At 49.0% G+C, this 20449-nt stretch overlaps 1 protein-coding gene and 1 pseudogene across 1 annotated transcript in view; one reads left to right on the forward strand and one right to left on the reverse strand.

The window, feature by feature from the left end:
• Nucleotides 1-20449, forward strand: part of PUDP (pseudouridine 5'-phosphatase) — a 72059-nt gene that overhangs the window by 46918 nt on the left and 4692 nt on the right. The window contains exon 3 of the mRNA XM_069464094.1: nucleotides 1738-1967. Within this exon, the coding sequence (XP_069320195.1) occupies nucleotides 1738-1967 (230 nt within the window). The remainder of the gene's footprint in view (nucleotides 1-1737; nucleotides 1968-20449) is intronic.
• Nucleotides 14925-15273, reverse strand: LOC138378143 (large ribosomal subunit protein eL30 pseudogene; annotated as a pseudogene).

Below are 20449 nucleotides of genomic sequence, written 5' to 3' on the forward strand. Positions count from 1 at the left end.
AGTTGCTTGATAGTATTTTTGAAGCCTGCTGTATCCTTACTTGTTTTCTGTCTACTTGTTCTATCAATTACTGAGAGAGGAGTTTGAAACCTCCTTCTGTATTTGTCTGTTTCACCATTCAGTTCTATTAGTTTCTGCTTTCTGTATTTTGAAGCTCTGTTATTTGATGAATATATATTTAGAACTGTTTTGTTCATGAGTGGACCTATTTGTCCTTATGAAATGTCCCTATGTATCCCTGATAATAGTCATCCAATAATATTCATTGTTCTACAGTCTCACCTATTACTAATACAGCTACTTCAACTCTCTATTCAGCAGTAATTTTGTGATGATGTAGTATTCTACCCTTTTATGTTAAACCTATCTGTGTGTTTATATGTAAAGTCTCTTTCTGTAGATAACATATAGTTGGGTTTTGCTTTTTTTCCCCTCTCTCTCCATTGTGACAATATCTTCCTTAGATATTATAATATTTAGAAGCTAATATAAGGTCACTAGCTGCAAATTCCATCCACCTCTGTCATTTCTGTGTCCATTTCTACTGGTTTCTTTCTTTTTCTCCTCGGCACTATGGGTTGCACGTGTCTGCGTCTTTGCAGGCCTGGTAACTTTGTATTAGGTGTTGGACAGTATGATTTTACATCCAGTGAAGTGCTAGATTTTTCTTGAATTTATTTGCTTTATTTAGCTTTGTCCTGGCACAGAGTTAAGAGCTGTCTGTGTCTGTAACATCTCGTAGGACATTTTCTCTGGAGGGTCCAGTGCTCACAGGATCTATCTCTTGCCTTACATGAGTGGTTTTAGGTGTTTGGAAAAAAGTGACCATGTCAGTCTTTTCTGTAATAACTGACAAAGTAGGGACATTAACTCATGTTATTATTAAAATAGTCGTGTTTATATGGTTATTTAAAATGCCATTTTAGATAAACCGTAATGCTTTGTATGTATTTAGGTGTTACAGCTGTCCTAATCAGCATAGATTAAAAGTGGAAAGTACTCCTGTTATTTTTGACACGTTTCTGATAACTAGCCCTCTTAATTGGCTCTATGAGTAACTCCATTAACCTCCGTGTTCTCTGTGGTTAATCCTTATAGCTGATGACAACGTGGGAAATGCTCTTTTCCCGTGGTACCTCGCTGCTGTTTGGTTTGTATTCAGCAAGGTTCATCTTATTCTCCGACCCCGTATTTAGTGGTGCTCCTACAGCCCTTCCCCTTGGCCTCTGGTGGAGGCTGCTCTGTGATTTCCTTTCCTCAGCGGTGTGAGATGTGACTGAATTGCTTTCTGTGGAACGCAGAGCTGTCTTAGAAACACGAGTAGCGTGGTCCTTGTGCATTCATTGCTTTGGAAAATAAGCCTGGCCCAACAGGGCCCTGCTGGGGTCATTGCCTTCCCCGCGTGCCGTGCCAGCTGCAGGGGGAGTGGCCTCCTGTGCCTGCTCTCCGCCTGTGGGCCATACGTCAACGAGAGAGGATCAGCAAACACAGCAAGTTTCTTACGGTAAGGTCATGTTCGGCGACCGTGGGAGACGCCGTATAGCTAAGCCGTGCTTGTTTTGAATAGGGCTGTTTCCGAGCTGATGACCCCGCTTAAGACAAGCTAGGGCGGATAATTCCTCGGAAGAGGAGGCCACGGAGTGTGGTGTCTCACAGTTAGAAGAGCCCACCCTGGGAAGAAGGCCTGGTGGTTGATGCCCTGCCCCCTCACTGAAGTCTTTCCCTCCTCCTCCCCAGGGGCTGAAAAACTCATCCGCCACCTGCGAAAACACAACATACCCTCTGCCGTCGCCACCAGCTCTGGGTCTGCGTCATTCGAAATGAAGACAAGCAGACACAAGGAGTTCTTCGGTTTGTTTTGTCACATCGTTTTGGGAGATGACCCAGAAGTGAAGAGCGGGAAGCCGGAGCCCGACATATTCCTGGCTTGTGCCAAGAGGTTCTCCCCGCCTCCTCCCGTGGAGCAGGTAGGTGGGTGCCGGGGACAGACGGTGACAGCAGGCTGCATTTCACCAAGTAACACCCATGTGCTCGCTGCTTCCTACAAAAGGCCTTGGTTGTCACTGTTGAAGGGCCACTGAGGGGCACTCCGTAGAACTTGGATACGCGGGCGGGGGTGGCTTGGCTTAAAGGCTTTGTGCAGAATCGAGGTTGCACCTAAGCTACCCAGCCCCCGAGACTGGGCCGGAATCTTCTGGATCGCAGGAACGTGTCTAGGAAAGCCTGCGGTGCCAGAACACTGCTGTTCAGACAGAGATTCAGCAGGGAAGGGGCGTTGCAATGATTCGGGGCTCACAGCACCCTTGTTTTCAAGGAGCGGGCTTTAAAGGCAGGTAGGTGTACACTGCAGTTCAGATGCAAATCGTCAAAACTCACTTCCCGTCCCGCATTGCTTGTCACGTGGTGGTCTCTCACCACAGAGCTTTTGCTCCCATAATGACCTTTGGATTTTGGACTTCTACCAGTGTCCCTGTGGCACAGTGTCAGCGAGCGGTAGAATTGTGTGCTGTAGCGCCCCACCCTGTGTCATCACTCGGGGTCCACGGCAGAGACGGGGACAGGGCTTCCTGCTCTCCTCCGTACATGGGTCCTTCTAAGGGGACCTGGGAAGAGCAGCTGGGGAGCAGCGATCATGCTGTCCAGCCTGAGCCCACGTTCTCCTGACGGCTCCGTGACTGCTGAGATGGAGTGCTGGGCCTCAGTTGTCTGCAGATGCACGTTCTGCAATAACAGGAGACATCCTTGGAAGGGTTTCCTGCTGGAGATGCGGTCGTAAGTGGCTGGGGAGGGCGGCCGTCCCCGGGGTGGTGCTGTGGGCTCCTGTGAGCACCACCTTCCCTCTGGGTGCCTGTGTGTGGGGACGTTAGTAGCAGGGTGGAATTAGCTCATGCGAGAGTATTTCGGTGAAAGGTCTCTAACTGTGAGACGGAGGCAGGATTGCTGGCCCACAGCTATACCCGTGGCAAGCCTGGGGGACCTTACTCAGAAACCTCTTGCCCAGTAAAACCCGGGCTACTGGAGTATTCTCCAAAGATCTGGTTTTGGCCTAGGGAACCTGTGAAGGCAGCTGACTTAACGTGGGTCAGCGTATAGTGGTAGTAGCTGCTGTAGGGAAGTAGTAAAAAACAAGTAGTATCAAATGGTCATGAATTACATTTAGTATTGATTTCCGTTTTGCTGGGAGAAAGTGCCTAATAGCAGGCATCAAAGAATTACATTTTCACTAAGAATATTTTCTTTTCAGTTATTTTTGTATCATTCTTTTGTGCTAAAAAGAAAAAATATATATATGTATATGCAGAAGGGCCCCTTCAGAGGTTCCCCAGAGCCCACCGCCGGGGCGATGAGCTCTCTCTCTGAGCGAGAGCGCCCGCCATGTGCCGGGCGGTGACCCCAGCATTCACAGCCGTCCCCTGGAAGCTCAGCGCCCTGGTGTGCAGAGGGCGTCTGTGCTGCAGTCCCACAGCACCGGGACCCTGGAGGCTCGCAGGCGTGGGGGAGCGTGTGGGCCTGGGCAGGTTGAGGGCACAGCTGGGAGGCATCGGGGTGCTCTGGGTGTGTGAGTCCTGTCCTTGGAGTTCCTGACCACAAAAACGCCCATCCTTCTTATACAACAAAAGTGAGGGTGTCATTTACACCTGCCTTGTGGGGTGGGTACTTATTGCAAGTAAAACCAGAAATCAATTTCTAAAAGCCTAGCCGTCACTACTTTGCATATTCTAGTTTCCTTGTGTGAGTGTTGTTGCAGGAGCTGAGTTTCAGGGTTTTAGAAAAATGTTGATAATATTTTTGTTTTCTTTTGTTCTGGCTTCAATAAAATTCTGCACGTTAAAGTTTTATGCACCTAAAGAGTAAACAAAGAATGACAAGTGTATTTTAACTGGTGAGTACCGGTTAACTGTATACACTGTCTTCATTGTAAAGCCGGGGCCGTTCCTTCAGTGAGGGAAGTAGTTATTTGAGTCGACTTTTCCCTAGGTGAAATGGCACTTAATGTATTTTACGTAATATCTGGACAAATAAGTGACTTTATTTGAAAACCGTGCCCTGTGCCCCTTTGCTGATACCCTATCACTTTCTGAAAACATCAGCTATGACTCAAAATACTTTTCTGCCTGTTTGTGTACTTGCCTGTTTACTCTCTCCCGTTGTGAAACCCCAGAAGGGGTCATTGGCTGGACTTTGAGTTTCCTGTGTACTTGGTATCTCTCTTTTTAAGCTGCGAGATAACAGTCACAGCTGGTAAACAAGGGAGGTGGTGGATTCTCCTCTTTTTCTTGGAAACCTGCATATCCATTAATGAATAAGGGCTAAGTCCACAAGAATAGGTAGAGTGGGCTCATTGCAGCAGACTTCAGACATGTCTACTTCATTGTCATTCACGTCGCAAAATATGATGCCATTCCCTCGTTTCCTAGTGCAGACCGGGTGGCAGGGGTAAGAGTGTTCTGTAAGATGCCTGCAGCCCTCTGCACAGCGCAACAGTGGGGGAGGGAACCCTGCTCGGGGAGACAGAGCAGGACCCGAAGTCCACTCAGGCAGGAGTAACCGGAGTGTCATGGAGGACAGGGGGCCAAACAGGGCCGGGACAAACATGCAAGGTTTGTATAGAGAAGGAGCAAAGGGTGGGCTCAGCACGGAACAGGACAGGTCCCCCAGGCGTGGAAGCAATGCGGAGTGAGCCGTGAGAACTTTGAGAAGCAGCGAAGCGGAAGGGCTGGGACGGGTGTTGGAGCTCCCCGGCAGTCCCCGGGAGGACATGTGGGCCGCGAGTGTCGTAGAGCTCCGTGGGCACTGGGCTGTCATTGGAGCAGAGCTGGGCAGTATGGCAGGAGGAGAGGCCAGAGGGGATCCCAGCGTTGTTTCCTTCAGGAAGGTTATAGTTCAATTAGAAGAAGAGACTTACTTCTAATAAAACTTCTGTGACACTTAGAGAAAGTGAGATGAATGTACGAAAATTGTCACTGGGTATATTTTCATATCACCTTGTACCACATTTGAGGAAGTTTCCCTCTGTAACTGTTTCCTAGATTTAAAAAAATGTAGCAAGTTTTCAAATAATTTTTTTTTCCCCTAATCCCTATAATTAGAGGTGGAAGCATATCTGAAGTTTAATCATGATCTTTCCTACACTGTGTGTGTCTGGAGGGTATGCGGGGCGGGAACTGGTCCCCTGAGGTTACCCTCCCAGCCTGAGTTACCCTCCCTAACAGGAACTTCCTTATGTCCCAGAACAATGGACAAATAGGTAAAACTTAAAGTTCATGTTTGGCAACCAGGTGAGCCTTGCTGGGCCTCTGCCTTTGGGGAGTTGGGTGTTCCTGGAGTCACCGCCCTCCCCACACACCCAGTGAGGGGCGCAGCCTCCCTGGAGCTCCTCTGGAGGGCAAAGAAAGTCACCTGCTACCAGGGGCCACCCTCTGGGCCTTAGGGACCCGCATCCTCCATTGTCATTGTCCCCCTCCTGCTGTCACCCGTGACCTTGAACAAAATGCAGGTGCCTCTCCTCACCTGTCCTCAGTGTTATCTCACGCCCCTTCTGACGGGTTTACTGGGCCCTTTCTTACTTCATTAATACAAATAACAACAACAGTTCCCGTCACAGACACGCTCCTTATACTTCTCTTTAACTGCACTTGCCTCGGCGTCCCTCCTGAGTTTCCTCAGAAAGGGTTGCTTGCTCTGCCAGATGCCACCGCCAGGAAGAAACCTGTCTCCTTGCCCCTCTGAGGTTCGGTGCACGGGGCCTGTAAATAAACTGACAAAAGACAGATTATCGAGAGAAAAGACAGATTTTTATTCCGGTACCACCGAGGAGTTCACAGAAAGGTGCGGCTCAGGGAGGCAATTAGAATCTGGGACTTTTGTGTCTTGCTCGTGGCGCAGCAGAGGGGGCACTTCTGGAAGAATAAACGACTTTTAGGAAAAACCAGTGGGCCCTTGGGAGAATGGAGGGAAGATGTGATAGTCCTATGACGGCATGTGTGTGGGCCATTTCTCGTCCCGGCGCTGACTTGGGCGGACTTCTTGTCCCGGGTCAAACCTCCCTGGTTGTGAAACTGCTGGGGTGGGACTCAGGACAGCTGAGTCCTTTCAGGGCGTGAGAGAAGTGCAGAAGCAGCTCGTGACTGATTTTGTTAGGGGAAAATTGTGTCTCTGGAAATACCTTCCAGCAAGAAGGATGTGATGGCCGAATATTTAGACTGATGCTCTTTTTCCTTTAACTCCCCAGATGTTGTAAACTAAAAAATTGCAGTCTCCATTGATGTCTTGTTGCGTGCTCTAAAACACATTTTTAAAATTCTTTGTCGCTCAAATGCCTAGAAAAATTTGTGCTCCGTGCTTCTTTAAAACGGTTTTTAAAAGAGTTAGTGACCGCATGCTGCCAGGCACGGTGGCGCGCTTCTGCCATCTCAGCTGTGCGGAGGATCCCTGGAGCCCAGCAGTTCAAGACCAGCCTGGGTAACGTAGTGAGACCCCATGTCAAAGGAAATAAAAAGAGTTAGTAACCACAGTCAGTAAAAATGCCACTGCTCTACTCGTGATGTTTCACTAGGTTGGCTGGTGACAGCTGCAAGTTTTGGGGCATGGTATTTTGTTCACCTAATCTTTTCAATAATTTGAGGTTTCAAAGAACCGTCCAGTAAAAATATAATCCAGACACCACCTACCATACAAAACTGCATCGAGTTACTTGGTGTCCTGTGTTACCAATTCTGTTAGGATTGTGTCGATTTTCAAAACTTTGTAGTTTTAACTAGTAATTATAGCTAATAATTATGGATATTGTGTGCTAATATCTCAGTTAATGTAGCACCACAGACTATTTGCAAATTTGGGAGACCCTTTTCATCACCGTGATTTAGAGGAGAACAGTAAATAATTCAGAAACTGACCCATAAATAACACCAGTGCTTTTGTATAAATATTGATACTTTATACTTCTTCTCGGCTTGCGTTTCGTAGCATTGCTTCAGTTAATACTGTTTGTTAAAAGTGTTTGGTTTGGACTAATTTGCAGTGAACCCTGTGGACTCTCCCACCCCTGGACATGGTGCACTTTCCTTGTGTGCCTCTCCTGCCAGGGCTTGGTGACACTTGTGTGCAGATTGCCGGACTTCCTCTCTGTGTAACTGGAATGCTGACCATAAGCAATGAATTCCGCCCAGTTGTGTTTGGGGATTTATGGGGGGATCAGCGTGGTGTTTCAGACTGTTGTGAAACAGATCGATGACTCAGTAAATAACCGCAGGATTGGCGTCTCACTAATGGAGAGAGGGAAATAAACCCCGGGGCCGTGACTGACACTTCTAACACTAAGATAAATCCCACTCGGATCGAATATTAACATGTCCAGCGTGAATCAGGGAGCTCTGCCTCTTGTGTTGGGAGCTCAGGGAGCTGCACTCCCTCTGTCTTGTGAGAACAGTGAGGAAAACTGGACGGAGGTTGAAAGCATCTCTTTGAAGGTGTCTGATTACCCAGCAGGTAGGGAACAGCTCCAGGGCCAGGACCCCAGAAAAGTAAAACAGGATGAGCAAAGCCCAGCATTTGGGGCCTTATTCCCCTAGAGGTGTCCCCAGAAGAAGTGGCTAACAAGAGTGAGAAGCCTAACTGAGCTTTTAGGAGAATAGGACTAGGAGAAAAAAAAAAAAATTGGTGGTCAGGACATGCCAGATGGGGTGGGGGGGCAGGCCCTGCTAAGTCCCCAGGCCTAGGGCTAGGACCCCAAACCATAAGGAGGAGGAAAGAGTGCAGAGGGCCAGAAATAGAATGGTCCCAGGCAGTCATGACCAGGCCTTAGGACAGAGGATGCTTCCTGATCGAGAAAACAAAGGGGAGGAACAGACAGGTGGTCTAGGTAACGATCAAGTTGTCAGGTACAGACTTAAGTGTGCTTAATATCATCAAGGGACTAAAATGCAGATGGAGGACTTCGGCAGAGTAGTGGACATGAGCAAGTTATGAAACCACCTGGAACAACACAGGTGAATCTCGTAAATTGAGCAAAAGAAGCCAAACACAAAACAGTAGCCTAAGAAGTGGAGTGAGCAAGAGTGGGAGTGAGAACAGGAGGACAGTTAGCAGTTGCCGGCATACCTGGAAATGTGCTTCTCCGTTGTCCATCCATTTCTACTTCCAAGCAGTTAAAAGAAATAACCCGAACACCCACCCATCAGGAAGAGATTTGATTTAATAACTGCGGCCCCTGCAGATAGAGCAAGTGGGTCAGATCTGTGAGTACCGCCATTGAAAGCCTCTCTCAACTTGTCCTCAAATGATAAAGCAAATCTTAGGCTGATGTGTTTGAAGGATTTCATTTCTGTAGAAGCAAAAAGTAGATATTGTATAAAATATATTTAAAAATCACCAAATTGTCAGCAGTTATCTCTGAGAAGTGGGATTCCAAGGGACCTTTGCTTTCTAAGTCACTCATTTCTATAATACATGTGCCTGCACACAGCTGGGTGCGTGTATCTTACGCATATACAGTACACAGGCATGTGTATCATACTTTATAAGTGGTGAATTTTTTTTTTTGTAATAAAAACAGAACAGTGCCCCTTTTAAGTAAAAATTTTGCAAAGATGCTGTCCCAGAATTTTCACTTAAAGGGCTCAGGGCATTTTATTTTCACCCAGGTTGGAGGAACAGCAGCTCTCAAACATTTTGGGGTCTCCGGTTCCCTTAAAGGCATTCTTAAAAATGATTTAGGATCCATAAGAGCTTTTGTTTATGTGGATTATATATTTTGATATTTCTTGTGTTAAAAATTAAAACTGACATTTTAAAAATATTTGTTCATTGTAAAAGGACACTAATAAACCCTTTACACAATCTTATAAGTAAGATTTTTAACAAAAATAGTTAAGTTTCCAAAACAAAAACATGCCAGAGTGGCATATTTTTAAAATTTGTATATATTTGTGAATATCTTTAGTGTCCTTTTTTTTTTTTTTTTTTTTTTTTTAAGACAGGGTCTCACTGTTCCCCCAGAGTGGTGGTGTCATCCTAGCTCACTGCAACCTCAGACTGCTGGGCTCAAGCCATCCTCCTGCCTCAGCCTCTCGAGTAGCTGGAACTGTAGACACACACCTCATGCCAGACTGATTTTTTTCTATTTTTTTGTAGAGCGGGGGTCTTGCTATGTTACCAGGCTGGTCTCAAACTGTTGGCCTCGAGTCATCTTCCTGTGCAGGCCTCACAGAGCGCTGGGGTTACAGGCATGAGCTACTGCCCTGGCCTAGTGTCTGTCGTAATAGCAGACAGCTGTACTCTCATCACTGCCTCCGTGTATTGAAGATACTGTGATACTTGGTTTGGGTTCAAGTATATGTTAGAAATATGGCCTCCTGTAGGTACTTAGTTCAAAAAGTAAGGGGTATTGTAATAATCTTTTCAGAAAACTTTAGCTGTTTTCTTTGATACTACACTAAAATTCAACAAGGGGTAGTTTCCTAAGTGTTAGTTGGGAGATGGAAATGGAAGCCTTATCAGTGACCTTTTCATCCTCTTTTATATGAAAACCTATTGTCCTATCTTAAATTTTGAATGGATCTTTTATCCATGTATGATTTTGTAACCTCACGCATTTGGAAAGTACTGGTTAACTGGAAAATCCTGTCTCCAGAATGCTGGCACGTTTCATTAGAACAGTATCAAAAACCCACATCTATTCACGTCCCCATCAATCTCATCAGAAAAGTCTAAGTGCTGGCCGGTTGTCAAGCTTACGGTGTTTTCCAGAATTCTAGTTTTCTCTCCAAAATTTGGATTTTATTTTTGTTCACAAACAGTCTCGGTTATTTTCCTTGAAGTAGCTGGCTCGCTCAGCAAATTTTCAAGAAAAGCTCTGCCAGGTGCCCAAATTCTAGTAATCATTGCTTGTCTTTCAGTCCTTCTTTCCAATAAAAAGGATACTCCATGAAGGAAAACCATAATGACGTGGTTATCTTTCCTTGCCATCCGAGCAGGTGAGCACGTGTTTTCCCTGGAGACCAGGATCTCACCTGCCTGCGCTGCGCACACGCTTCCTGTGCCCTATTCCTTCTGTCTCCCAGCGTCTGGAAAAGCAGTCAGCTCGATGGCTGGCCTTTCGTAGCTCCTAGAGCATGTTGCTTCCTGGCAGATGTTCTCAGGTGGAGCTGGCACCTTCTGTCACTGCCGGAGTGCGGTGGGGCAGAATGTAACACCCGCCATCAAAACACCTTAGATGTCTTTTTGTTGTACCATCGATGGAAATATTGACATGCAAAAGGCAAACGATGCTTCAGTATTACTGTGGATGTAGATTTGATCTCGTGGACCGCCTACAAACATCTCGAGGACCCCCACACCGCAAACAGCTGGTGTAGAGAATGGGAGTAACCCTGGGAATGCCTAAGGAGTGCTCCCTGTGGGAAGAATTTCCTAGGGAGTGCTCGGGATGGGCCGGTGTTGCCGTAAGTACCAGTGAGTGTGCGATGTGCTAGCAAGGCCTCGGCTAGGAAGTCTCCCTGGGAGCCGGATGCCGACGTGCTGACTGAGCCCCAGCAGGCTCTGAGCCCACCTGCACGGGGACCTTTCGGTGAGGCCTGGGGGCAGAATAGTGCCACCGCTACCGCTACCCGAGCTGCTTCCCTCTGGCTTTCTGCAAGAGTGTTCATTTAGCAAAAGCAGATGAGCAGTTCATTTACTGAGATGTATGAAAATGGGCTCAAGCCCCCTAGGGGGGACCCGGGCAGGCGATTTAGGAGCTGGCGTGGACTTGCCAAAGGCAGGCTCCCAGTGAGAAATGATCGTTCCTGATGGGTCTGGCTGGCCTGATTAACTGAGAGCTAGGTGGCAAGGGAGGACAGGCCGGTCTGTGAGATGAACGTGTGCGCCACGGAGCCACGGTGACAGCACTGCCCCTGCCGTGTGTGACCCTGCGGAGTGGCAGCCTCCGGAGACCACCGCCCCGTGTGTTGTGAGTGGCGTATGATTATTCACACATTGGTCTTTTCCTGAGAACGTTAGACTAGCAGAACGACCTTTCTCTCCTCCCCACCTCCTTACTTTCCTCTTCCCCGACGCTGTCCGTTAATTCGCAGTGGTCCTGTCTGAAAAGTGGGACTGCTGAGAGCTCTGTTTCTGTCATGTTCCCAAGGGAAAATGCCGGCTGCTCAGCCCCTCGGAATGAAGGCTGCCCCCATTATCTGTCCATAGACACCCCGTAAGTGCTAATCAACAGCTCACCTGTGTTTAACCAGTGATACCTTTTGGCAGCGTATGACGGTTTCATTTGGTCTTTGTTCTTGGTTCCGTAAGGGACCGTACAACCTTATACTGGACCCTTCCGTCTCATGAGAACCTTCCATTCACATCTGTTCCTTCCATGAGAAAGATGTGCCAGCGTATGTCCCAACATGGGGAGAAATGTCGGCTGCATGCTGTTCTTTGCCCTCATATGAATGTTAGAAATACAGACCATAGTAACGATCATTATGCTTACGGGATGAGGTATACAGTCATGGGTAGATTTCTGCAGTTGTCATTGAGAAACAGCCTGTGCACCAGTTCACAGGCTTAAGAATACATAGCTAGCGCTATCATACGTGCAGTATTTAAAGACATAATTATCTGGTATCCCTGTAGCTAATGGGCTCACGGGGGAGACCTCGTCTCCCCAGACGGCAAGAACAGTGCCTCCTGCCCACTGCTCTTCCCACGCCAGCTGCATGTGTGTGTATCTTCATTTTAAAATCAAGAAGGGTTAGTAATGGCTCTGATGTTTTTCCAGCCCATTCAGATAAACTGAACTGTGCATTCAGAATTGATGGCAACAGCATTTTCCTTTGCAAATAGACACAGAGACCATTGACCCCACCGGAGCCCACACTGTGCCCATTGCTGGTGTTCTGTTTTATTCAGCATGACTCTGATACACAGATCACTGAGCAATTAATGTTTTCTCCTTTAGATTCCTACACAGAGACACACGCACCAGACAGAATGTAAATTGCTGAAGGGAGACGCCAGACGCGACTTTGTGTTGCCGTGCTTGTAGCATCTCGAGGAGGTCCTTTAGGGTTTATCCAGCACGGGTGTTGTGCCCGCGTAACTGCTAAGTGGTTTGCTCAGCGCGGTGTGTATTTGTACATGAGGTTGTGAAATCTCCTCGTATCCACGGTTTCACAGGATGATCGTTCTCCTTAGACCGTCACGATGCGTGTGGCGTGTGACCTGTCCGTTGAGCCCCCATCACAAGAGCCAGCATCCACCTCTCAGCCAGATAACGGGCACCTCGGGATTTCTACGGAGTGAACTAAGCCATCAGTCACGCCCTCATGTAATCTCGTTAGACATGCAGGGAGCTGCTAGAGTAGGGAGCGCTGGTATTTAGCGGCAGGAGGCGTTTCTTCCTAGTCAGTGGTCCTGCCCTGAGCAGACCTATTGCTCACTCTGGCGCCACCTCACGCGCCCTGTCTCCACGCCACCCGGTAAGGCGCAGACCTCTCAGCCTGGCCGCTCTCTCCCCTGCTTCTGCTCCAGGTTTGCCGTCAGCCTTCTCCTCTGTCCCCCAGGACACCCCCAGGACACGCAGAGTGTCTGTTTGCTCACGTGTCCGTCTCTCCACGCCAGGGTTGTGTCCTACAACCGTCTCTGCCACGCTCTTGCCCTGCTTGGAATTCTCACCTGGCACCTCCAGGTTCCCAGTGGCTGCAGCATCTGGTGAGGTCGTTCCTGTCCCTTATGACCTGACTCTGACCACATACCCCTGAGTCACCTTCCCTGACCCATCTCCTCCAGACCCACCTCCCAAATCCTGGTGACTGGACTCTGTGCCCTGGAGGACTGTGTACTTGGAGCAGGGCTCTCCCCACCGTGGGCCCAGGTGAGCAGCGATTCCCACGGGCGTCTCTTCCTCGGTGACCGAGAGCTCAGACGGCACAGAGCAGCCTGCTCTGCTTTCTGCCTTCCACCTGCCCAAGACCGGACTTTGTGTAGGCGTTAATTTTTTATTTCATGAGTCAGCAGTTAATATATTTGTGGGAAGGAGAATTGATGACATCCTTGTGAAAACCAGAAGATAAATCCTTGAGGCTGTTGGCTTTGTTGGCTCACCCATTGAATGGCCTGGGGTGGTTGCCGGCCCGTGTAGTGGTGTCGGGGCTGAGGAGAGGCCTCTGCATTGCTGGCTGCCACGCGTTCACCACAAGGACAGCTCATCCACAGTTCATGCAGTTCATCGGGTGATTAAGAGTTCTCATCCCCTGCAGGTGCAGTGAATTCTTTAGGCTTTTCCCTCTGTGTGTGTTGCATCCCGTGATGATTGGCAACTTCTCGCGCATGGTGCATTTGGAGACAACATGGAAAAATTAGTCACATGGGTTGGCCAAGGCCCCCTCTTTGTTCCGTGACAATCCTGTTTGGTGAGGCCTCTTCAGTAGCTGTTCTCAAAGGCAGGCAGACGTCACTGTGCTTGTCCTTTCCTAAGAATGTGTGCGATCACATCCCACAGGTCCTACAGGAAACATTCTTTCCTTCCCCCAGACCACAAGCAGTTCTGACCTCAGGTGTGGCTCTTCCACAGGGAAAATACTAACTGAAAATTAAATCAAACTCGTGTTGCACATATTTGAGCATTCTATTCGTGTATGTGGCTGATCTTCCAGCATCTGCCTGCTGTCATAGTGCACCTCTTACCTGATATCACAGTGCACCTCCTACCTGCCGGCATAGTGCACCTCTTACCTGATGTCACAGTGCACCTCCTACCTGCCGGCATAGTGCACCTCTTACCTGATGTCACAGTGCACCTCCTACCTGCCGGCATAGTGCACCTCTTACCTGATGTCACAGTGCACCTCCTACCTGCCGGCATAGTGCACCTCTTACCTGATGTCACAGTGCACCTCCTACCTGCTGGCATAGTGCACCTCTTACCTGATGTCACAGTGCACCTCCTACCTGCTGGCATAGTGCACCTCTTACCTGATGTCACAGTGCACCTCCTACCTGCTGGCATAGTGCACCTCCTACCTGATGTCACAGTGCACCTCCTACCTGCTGGCATAGTGCACCTCCTACCTGATGTCACAGTGCACCTCTTACCTGATGTCACAGTACACCCAGTACACCTCTTAACCTGCTGGCGTAGTGCATCTCCTACCTGCTGGCATAGTCCATCCTACCTGCTGTCATAGTGCACCTCCTACCTGCTGGCATAGTCCATCCTATGTGCTGGCATAGTGCACCTCTTACCTGATGTCACAATGCACCTCCTACCTGCTGTCGTAGTGCACCTCTTACCTGATGTCACAGTGCACCTCGTACCTGCTGTCGTAGTGCACCTCTTACCTGCTGTCACAGTGCACCTCTTACCTGCTGGCATAATGCATCTCCTATCTGCTATCACAGTGCACCTCCTACCTGCTGTCATAGTGCACCTCTTACCTGCTGGCATAGTACTCCTCTAACCTGCTGTCAAAGTGCATCTCCTACCTGCTGGCATAGTCAATCTCCCACCTGCTGGCATAGTCCATCCTGCCTGCTGTCACAGTGCACCTCTTACCTGCTGGCATAGTGCACCTCCTACCTGCTGGCATAGTGCACCTCCTACCTGCTGGCATAGTGCACCTCCTACCTGCTGGCATAGTGCACCTCCTACCTGCTGGCATAGTCCATCCTACCTGCTGTCGTAGTGCACCTCTTACCTGCTGTCACAGTGCACCTCCTGCCTGCTGTCACAGTGCACCTCTTGACACACAAAACTGAAAGGGGACTCTGTCTCAGCTGTAGATGGTGAGTCTCACACAAATGCTGTGGAAAACTGATAGGATTTCTCACATTTTACATGGAGGTAATAGGGAAATAAATGATTCTCTTGACCATGTAGAAACTTTTTTTTATATATATATTACAAGCTGTGGCAAGTTTTATCAAAGAAAAAATTTGCACAATTTACTTTTCACCAGTCTGTTCTGGCATGCTTCTGATGATGCCAGAGTCCCCTGGATCAGTGGTAGCCAGTGCGTATACTCGGTAGTATTTTCCACGTGCTGGGCCCAACTCAGTGTTACTGCCACTGTAGTGACAGACACCAGTTTTAGCTAACATGGCATAGTACTCTATTTCAGATTTCCTCAAAGCTCGGCAGTTCTTGGCGAGGACGACCAATTTCACTTTGCCTTGTCTGGTCATCTTCAGAGTCCGCTTGTACCCCAGCACTTACTTTCTACTTTTCATAATGAGTTGGAGGCCAGAGTTGATCCATTTGAATGGCTTTTTCATCTTCTTTGCGGCCACCATCTTCCTGCCTTAGGTGCGGGGTGACCCCCGACCTCGGCCTGGTGGGGTCCACTCACCGAGATGCATCTAGAAACTCTTAAGACTGGTTTTACGAGTCTAAGACAGTCAGCACCATAGAGGGCCTTGCTAGGTTTTTCACTGGTTTCTGGAGTCTGCGTTATTAAAAGAGAAAATTAGGGAAGGCTTTTTGGGCTGTCTTGAAGTCTATTGCTCGACACTTAATTTATATGTGTACACTCTAATGTGGATGCTAAGAGAGCTTTGTTACATACTTTTCATGAATAAAGTGACATGAAGAATTCCTGAGAAAGCTTTCCACCACCCAGCCCTCCAAGCTGTTAAATCCTAAATTTTGTAAAGGCTTTTCTGTAAAGGAAAAGGAATCAATTTAGGGGTGTAGAGGATTTGGTCACAAATATGTTTATGTCAGTGCTGGGTTTACAGTTTGATTTTCAGACCAATATTAATGCAGTAACACAGTCGCTCTGCAGTGCACAGGGGACACTGAAGTCCACGTGAGACACGGTGACTTAGGGGAACACATCGCAGCACGTAGCTTACCGTAGGTGGGCATGGATGGGGGGGGTGGGTGGACAGGTGGATGGATGCATGAAGAGTACAAACAAAAGTACCAATCAATAATAGAAAATACATGAATACTTTGACAATCATTATTATAGTATTACCTAAGGGTTTCATATTTAAACAAATGCCTACTGAAGTGTATGTAGGGACTAAGGCTCTTGGTCCCTGACGGTTTGCTGACAAACCACTGACAGAAGGCAGATTAATTAATAGGAGAAAAGGCATACAAGTTCATTTAACACGTATACACAGGAGCCTCCAGAACGGAGACCCAGCGATACAGAGGAAACTATTCATGTTTATGCTCAGGTTCAGCACAGCGTGGGCGGCCGTGTAGAAATATGATGGGACAAAAAGGGCCTGATCTGATGCTGACGGACCGAGTGGAGAACCTGGCAAGGCCTGTCTGTCTAGACTCTTCTTGGCCTCTCTGAGCAGCCTCCTTCCTCCTGGGTGTGGGGTGGGACCCTCTCTGGAGTGGGGGGTCTCATGACCTCCAGCCAGACAAGGCAGTCAGAGAATTTCCTCATGGCCAGTTTTACAGAAAATATATTTAGGTTTTGTGACTGGCTTTCGGGAAAAGGGGTTCTGGCTCTTACGGTCGTCCTTGGGGAAGAGGGATTCTGGTTTCTGTGGCTACCTCAGGGGAGGATGGGACTGAGAGGCAGGAGGGCAGGAGAAGGTCAGAGAGAAGCTTTTGCTTCTGAGGCCCCATTTTTGGGTACTGTTTTCTGGGCCATCGTGTGACCATATTCAGCCTTACAGTATTGGCATACTTATTTACAGTAACTAATTGACCAAGAACGTGGAGGCAAAACGTAAGCCTTACATACGAGCACTGCTCATCAAAAATCAATCAAAAATAAAGTTTAAGTCCCCCTTGAAGTTCTGCTCTCTCGCAAGGTGAAAATGGAACTTGATGTTACAAAATGAGTGCATAGGAAAATATCTACTGGGAAGAATATTATTTCTAAGGATTACATTCAGGTCATACGTGGCCCTGTGTTCCATGAGTAGCCCCAGGCAGCTGCTGTAGCATGTCCTTAAAATGTGCATACACACGGTGCCAGGTCTCCTTCCAGGGCCCTGAAAGGGACCCTCCAGTGACTTCCCATCAAATGTTTTATGTCACTAAGCAAAAGGAAAAAGGTTTAATTCCCTAGAGAAGATACAGTCAAATCTGAAAAGCTTACTGGTCCCATTAAGGTATATAATTTGAAAATAGACACATAATTGTTTAAAATGTAAAACCCATTACCAGACGTGGTGTGGAGCAGGTGTGGACCACATGAATCCTGGGGACCTGGTGGGACCCGAGGGCGGGGGACTGAGGTGGTGCTCGTTCCCTGGCAGGTCTCTCCCCCACGGTCGCCTGCTGGCTGCTTCAGCCTCGTCGGGGACAAGGAGAGCGCTGTGGGGACAGTGACTGGGGATGGACACGACTGAGCTAAGCGTTAAAGCATGACCTGGAAGTAAGAGCCCGGGGGAGGCCTCAGCACACAGATGAGCACGTCTAGGAAACAAAACAGACGAGCTGTGGGGGCTCTCTCCCCGCTTTGAAAACCCTGAACTGACTCCTGGTGCTGCTCAGGGGTTCTGCCTCGACTGTGGCTGGAGCTTTGTCCCGGACCCTGCCTGCCCCCTGCAGAGAGACGCCAGGGCTGCCCGGCGCCCCTCTCTTCTCAGCCCTCCTCCTGGGCTGCCTCGTTGTGGCTTCAGCTGCTTCTCAGCTCCAGTGACACCTGCCCCAGGTGTGGGCTGGGTCCAGCCCCTCTGCTTGGGGGTCCCACATGGCCTCAAACCCAACCTGTCAGAAACGCTGCCTCTCCTCCTCTTCACCGGGACGGTGGCCCACCACGTCAGCAACTGTTTTTACCCACGCCCTTTGTGTTATCTGCGGAGTGTGTGTGTACCCCGGAGCCCATGTGTTGAAACCCTCACCCCAGCATGATGGTCTGGAAGGTGGGGCATTGGGGAGGTGACGAGGTCATGGGGAGCCCTCGTAAGTGGGATCAGTGTGCTCATAAAAGGGACCCGAGAGAGCTGGCATCCTCTGCCCCACCCGCCACGTGCGGGCACAGGGAGAGGGTGGCATCTGCAAGCTAGGAAGGGGGTCCTCCCCGGAACCCAGCGCGCGGACACCCCGACCCCAGCCCCCAGCCTCTGCAACCCTGAGAGTCCGTGTTTAAGCCACCAGTCTGTGGTTCGGTGACGGCAGCCCGAAGGGGCTGTCAGACAAAGACTATTACATGGAACATCTCAGTTATAAAATGGAACTCTTTGGTTGTCTGATATTTATCTTAAGAAATTAAAGTGCAGGAACCCTGTAAGTCCCCCGGAGGTTCCAGTAAGCAGCCCTGGACGTAGACCGTCTCACGGGGCACGGCTCGGCTTAACCGTCCTCAGAGAAGTCAGTCCAGTGCCTCCAGGTGATGAGATGCCAAAATGCTTCCCCTCCCTTAGAGTTGGAAATGTCATTCTCTCTAAATTAAATCCCTGAAGCTACAGTTTAATTAAGCTCATCTCCTCGCCTAGCAATGGAAATCAGATGTTTTATCCTCCAGCTCGGGAAAGTGGAAAGAACGCTGGATTCTGCAGACCTGCATTCAGTGCCAGAGTGCTGTCATCCGGGTGTCTGTGTGACCTCCAGCTCACCTCTGACCTTTGCCCCACTCAGGTCCCTCTCCCCGAGGAGAGGAGAGGGCTGCGTGTACTGCTGTCTGTCCCTCAGCTCTGACATCGCGTGGCCCCTTTGTGGCTCTCCGTCCTGTACGGGGCACCTCCACCGTCTTCTCTGATGTGCAGACACTTTCCGGAAGCTCACCGTGGCCATGATGCCTTGAGAAAGTGCAGGTAAAACCGGGCCCCGCCTAGGTACAGCCCACATGGTGGTGTCAGCACAAGCTGCGAGAAGAATGTCCTTTTTGGCCAGATACTTCCTTGAAGTCGTGGAGGTGTGTCCTAGGATGCCCATGAAATGCATCGTGCTACAAAGTAATCACTGAATCATTAGAATCGTATAAGACATGCGTGTCCACACACACGTCTACGTACATGTCCAGGCAGCGAGCTGACATGTGGGGTGGAGGAGGGAGGTTCCTGGAGGAAGGAGGCCTCCGAGAGTGTGTGCAGGTTCCCCACCACCCTCTGGACCAAGTTCTCGGGCTTCACCGGCCATGCCGGGGCCCTGATGGAAAACAGCCGGAAGCGAGGGGCCCTGCCAGCTCACCCGCCCCGGCCACCCTCAAAGGAGTGGCCACTGAGTCCACGTGGATAAAATCAGTCTGCTTCCCGACCCCTTGCAGAAGCTGAAGTTCCGTTCCTTAGAGGGAGAGGTCTCTTTGCACAGATGCGAAACCACAAATGCATGATTCACCGTGCGTGTGCCCGGGTGAGTGAGCTTCACGGTCCAGTGTGATTGAGTCCCCTTCTGCTGCAGCTGGGTGTGGCAGGCGGAAATGGCACTGAGATGGCACCTCTTTGAATAGGAAAAGCGTACTTTCTCTTTACTTTATTTGTGCAAGAGATAAGCTACGTTATTGTAACTTAAACAGTTTTCAATGTCTTTTTTTGATGTTTAAGCCCTGTGCTGAGCAGGCGGAGTCTTTCCGGGTAACTGTTTAAGGTTTCTTTCCTGAGTTTCGGTTAGACGGACACACCATGCTGTGAAAATTTTCCAGATGTCTAGGTGTTTATCTACCTTGTGGATTTTTTTCCAGTAGGACTGATCCTATTTAGAACTGCAATAGATCCTTACAGTCAAGACACATAGTTTCATGAAGACATAAAACCCTTTTGGGACATTTATAACGGGTACTTTGAAACATAGAAGTTGTTCTACTCTGTAATTCTGCTGCTTCTGAGAAAAACCACACAGAAACTGAGCTTGCAGGTGCTGTGGACTCCCTCGGAATCCGTCCCGGGTGTGGCTGGCCACTTGGCCCAGCCCCAGGTGGGGAGGGTGCTGCTCTCCGCAGCAGTCGTGTTTGGTGTCTGTTTTATGTCCTGCGTGTGGCTTCGTTTAAATTTGTGTGCAAACAAGGCCTGGTCCTAGGGGCCCAGCGTGTCTGTTTTTCCGTGAACTGCTCACTTCTCATCCACTCTGTGTGGCTGAGTTTTCCTGCCACGTTTTCATCATCGGCCACCCGCAGCCCACGTTCTGAGAGCCTTTCAAACTTCCAGTTCTGTCTTCACATTCCACGCTTCTCGCATGAAATTCTCGTGAGCTGCCTGGTGTGTAGGAGTCTGGGCTCTGTCAGTGAGAAGCAGCTTTGACAGCTGTCCGGCGAAATGGCTGCGGGAAAGGAGGAAGAAGACAAGGATTTTGGGTGCCGTCAACACAATGTTTGCAGTCAGTGTTTCTGTTTGTTTTCTGTGGCTGGGGTAACCCATGACTGTTCACAGCATCGACTACAATCTCTGACCTTTTAGAATAGTTAGCAGTGCCCGTGGCTCACAGTGGGAAATGCAGACTGGCCTGTCTTCCTAGTTTGTCCCTCAGCCGTCTGAGTGCTCAGGGTTTTGCTTACTTACGCACATTGGTGTGTTCCACATGGTCCTGTTGTGCATAAGCTTGTTAACTTCTGATTGT

The sequence above is a fragment of the Eulemur rufifrons genome, chromosome 30, assembly GCF_041146395.1.
Source record: "Eulemur rufifrons isolate Redbay chromosome 30, OSU_ERuf_1, whole genome shotgun sequence".
Lineage (NCBI taxonomy): Eukaryota > Metazoa > Chordata > Mammalia > Primates > Lemuridae > Eulemur > Eulemur rufifrons.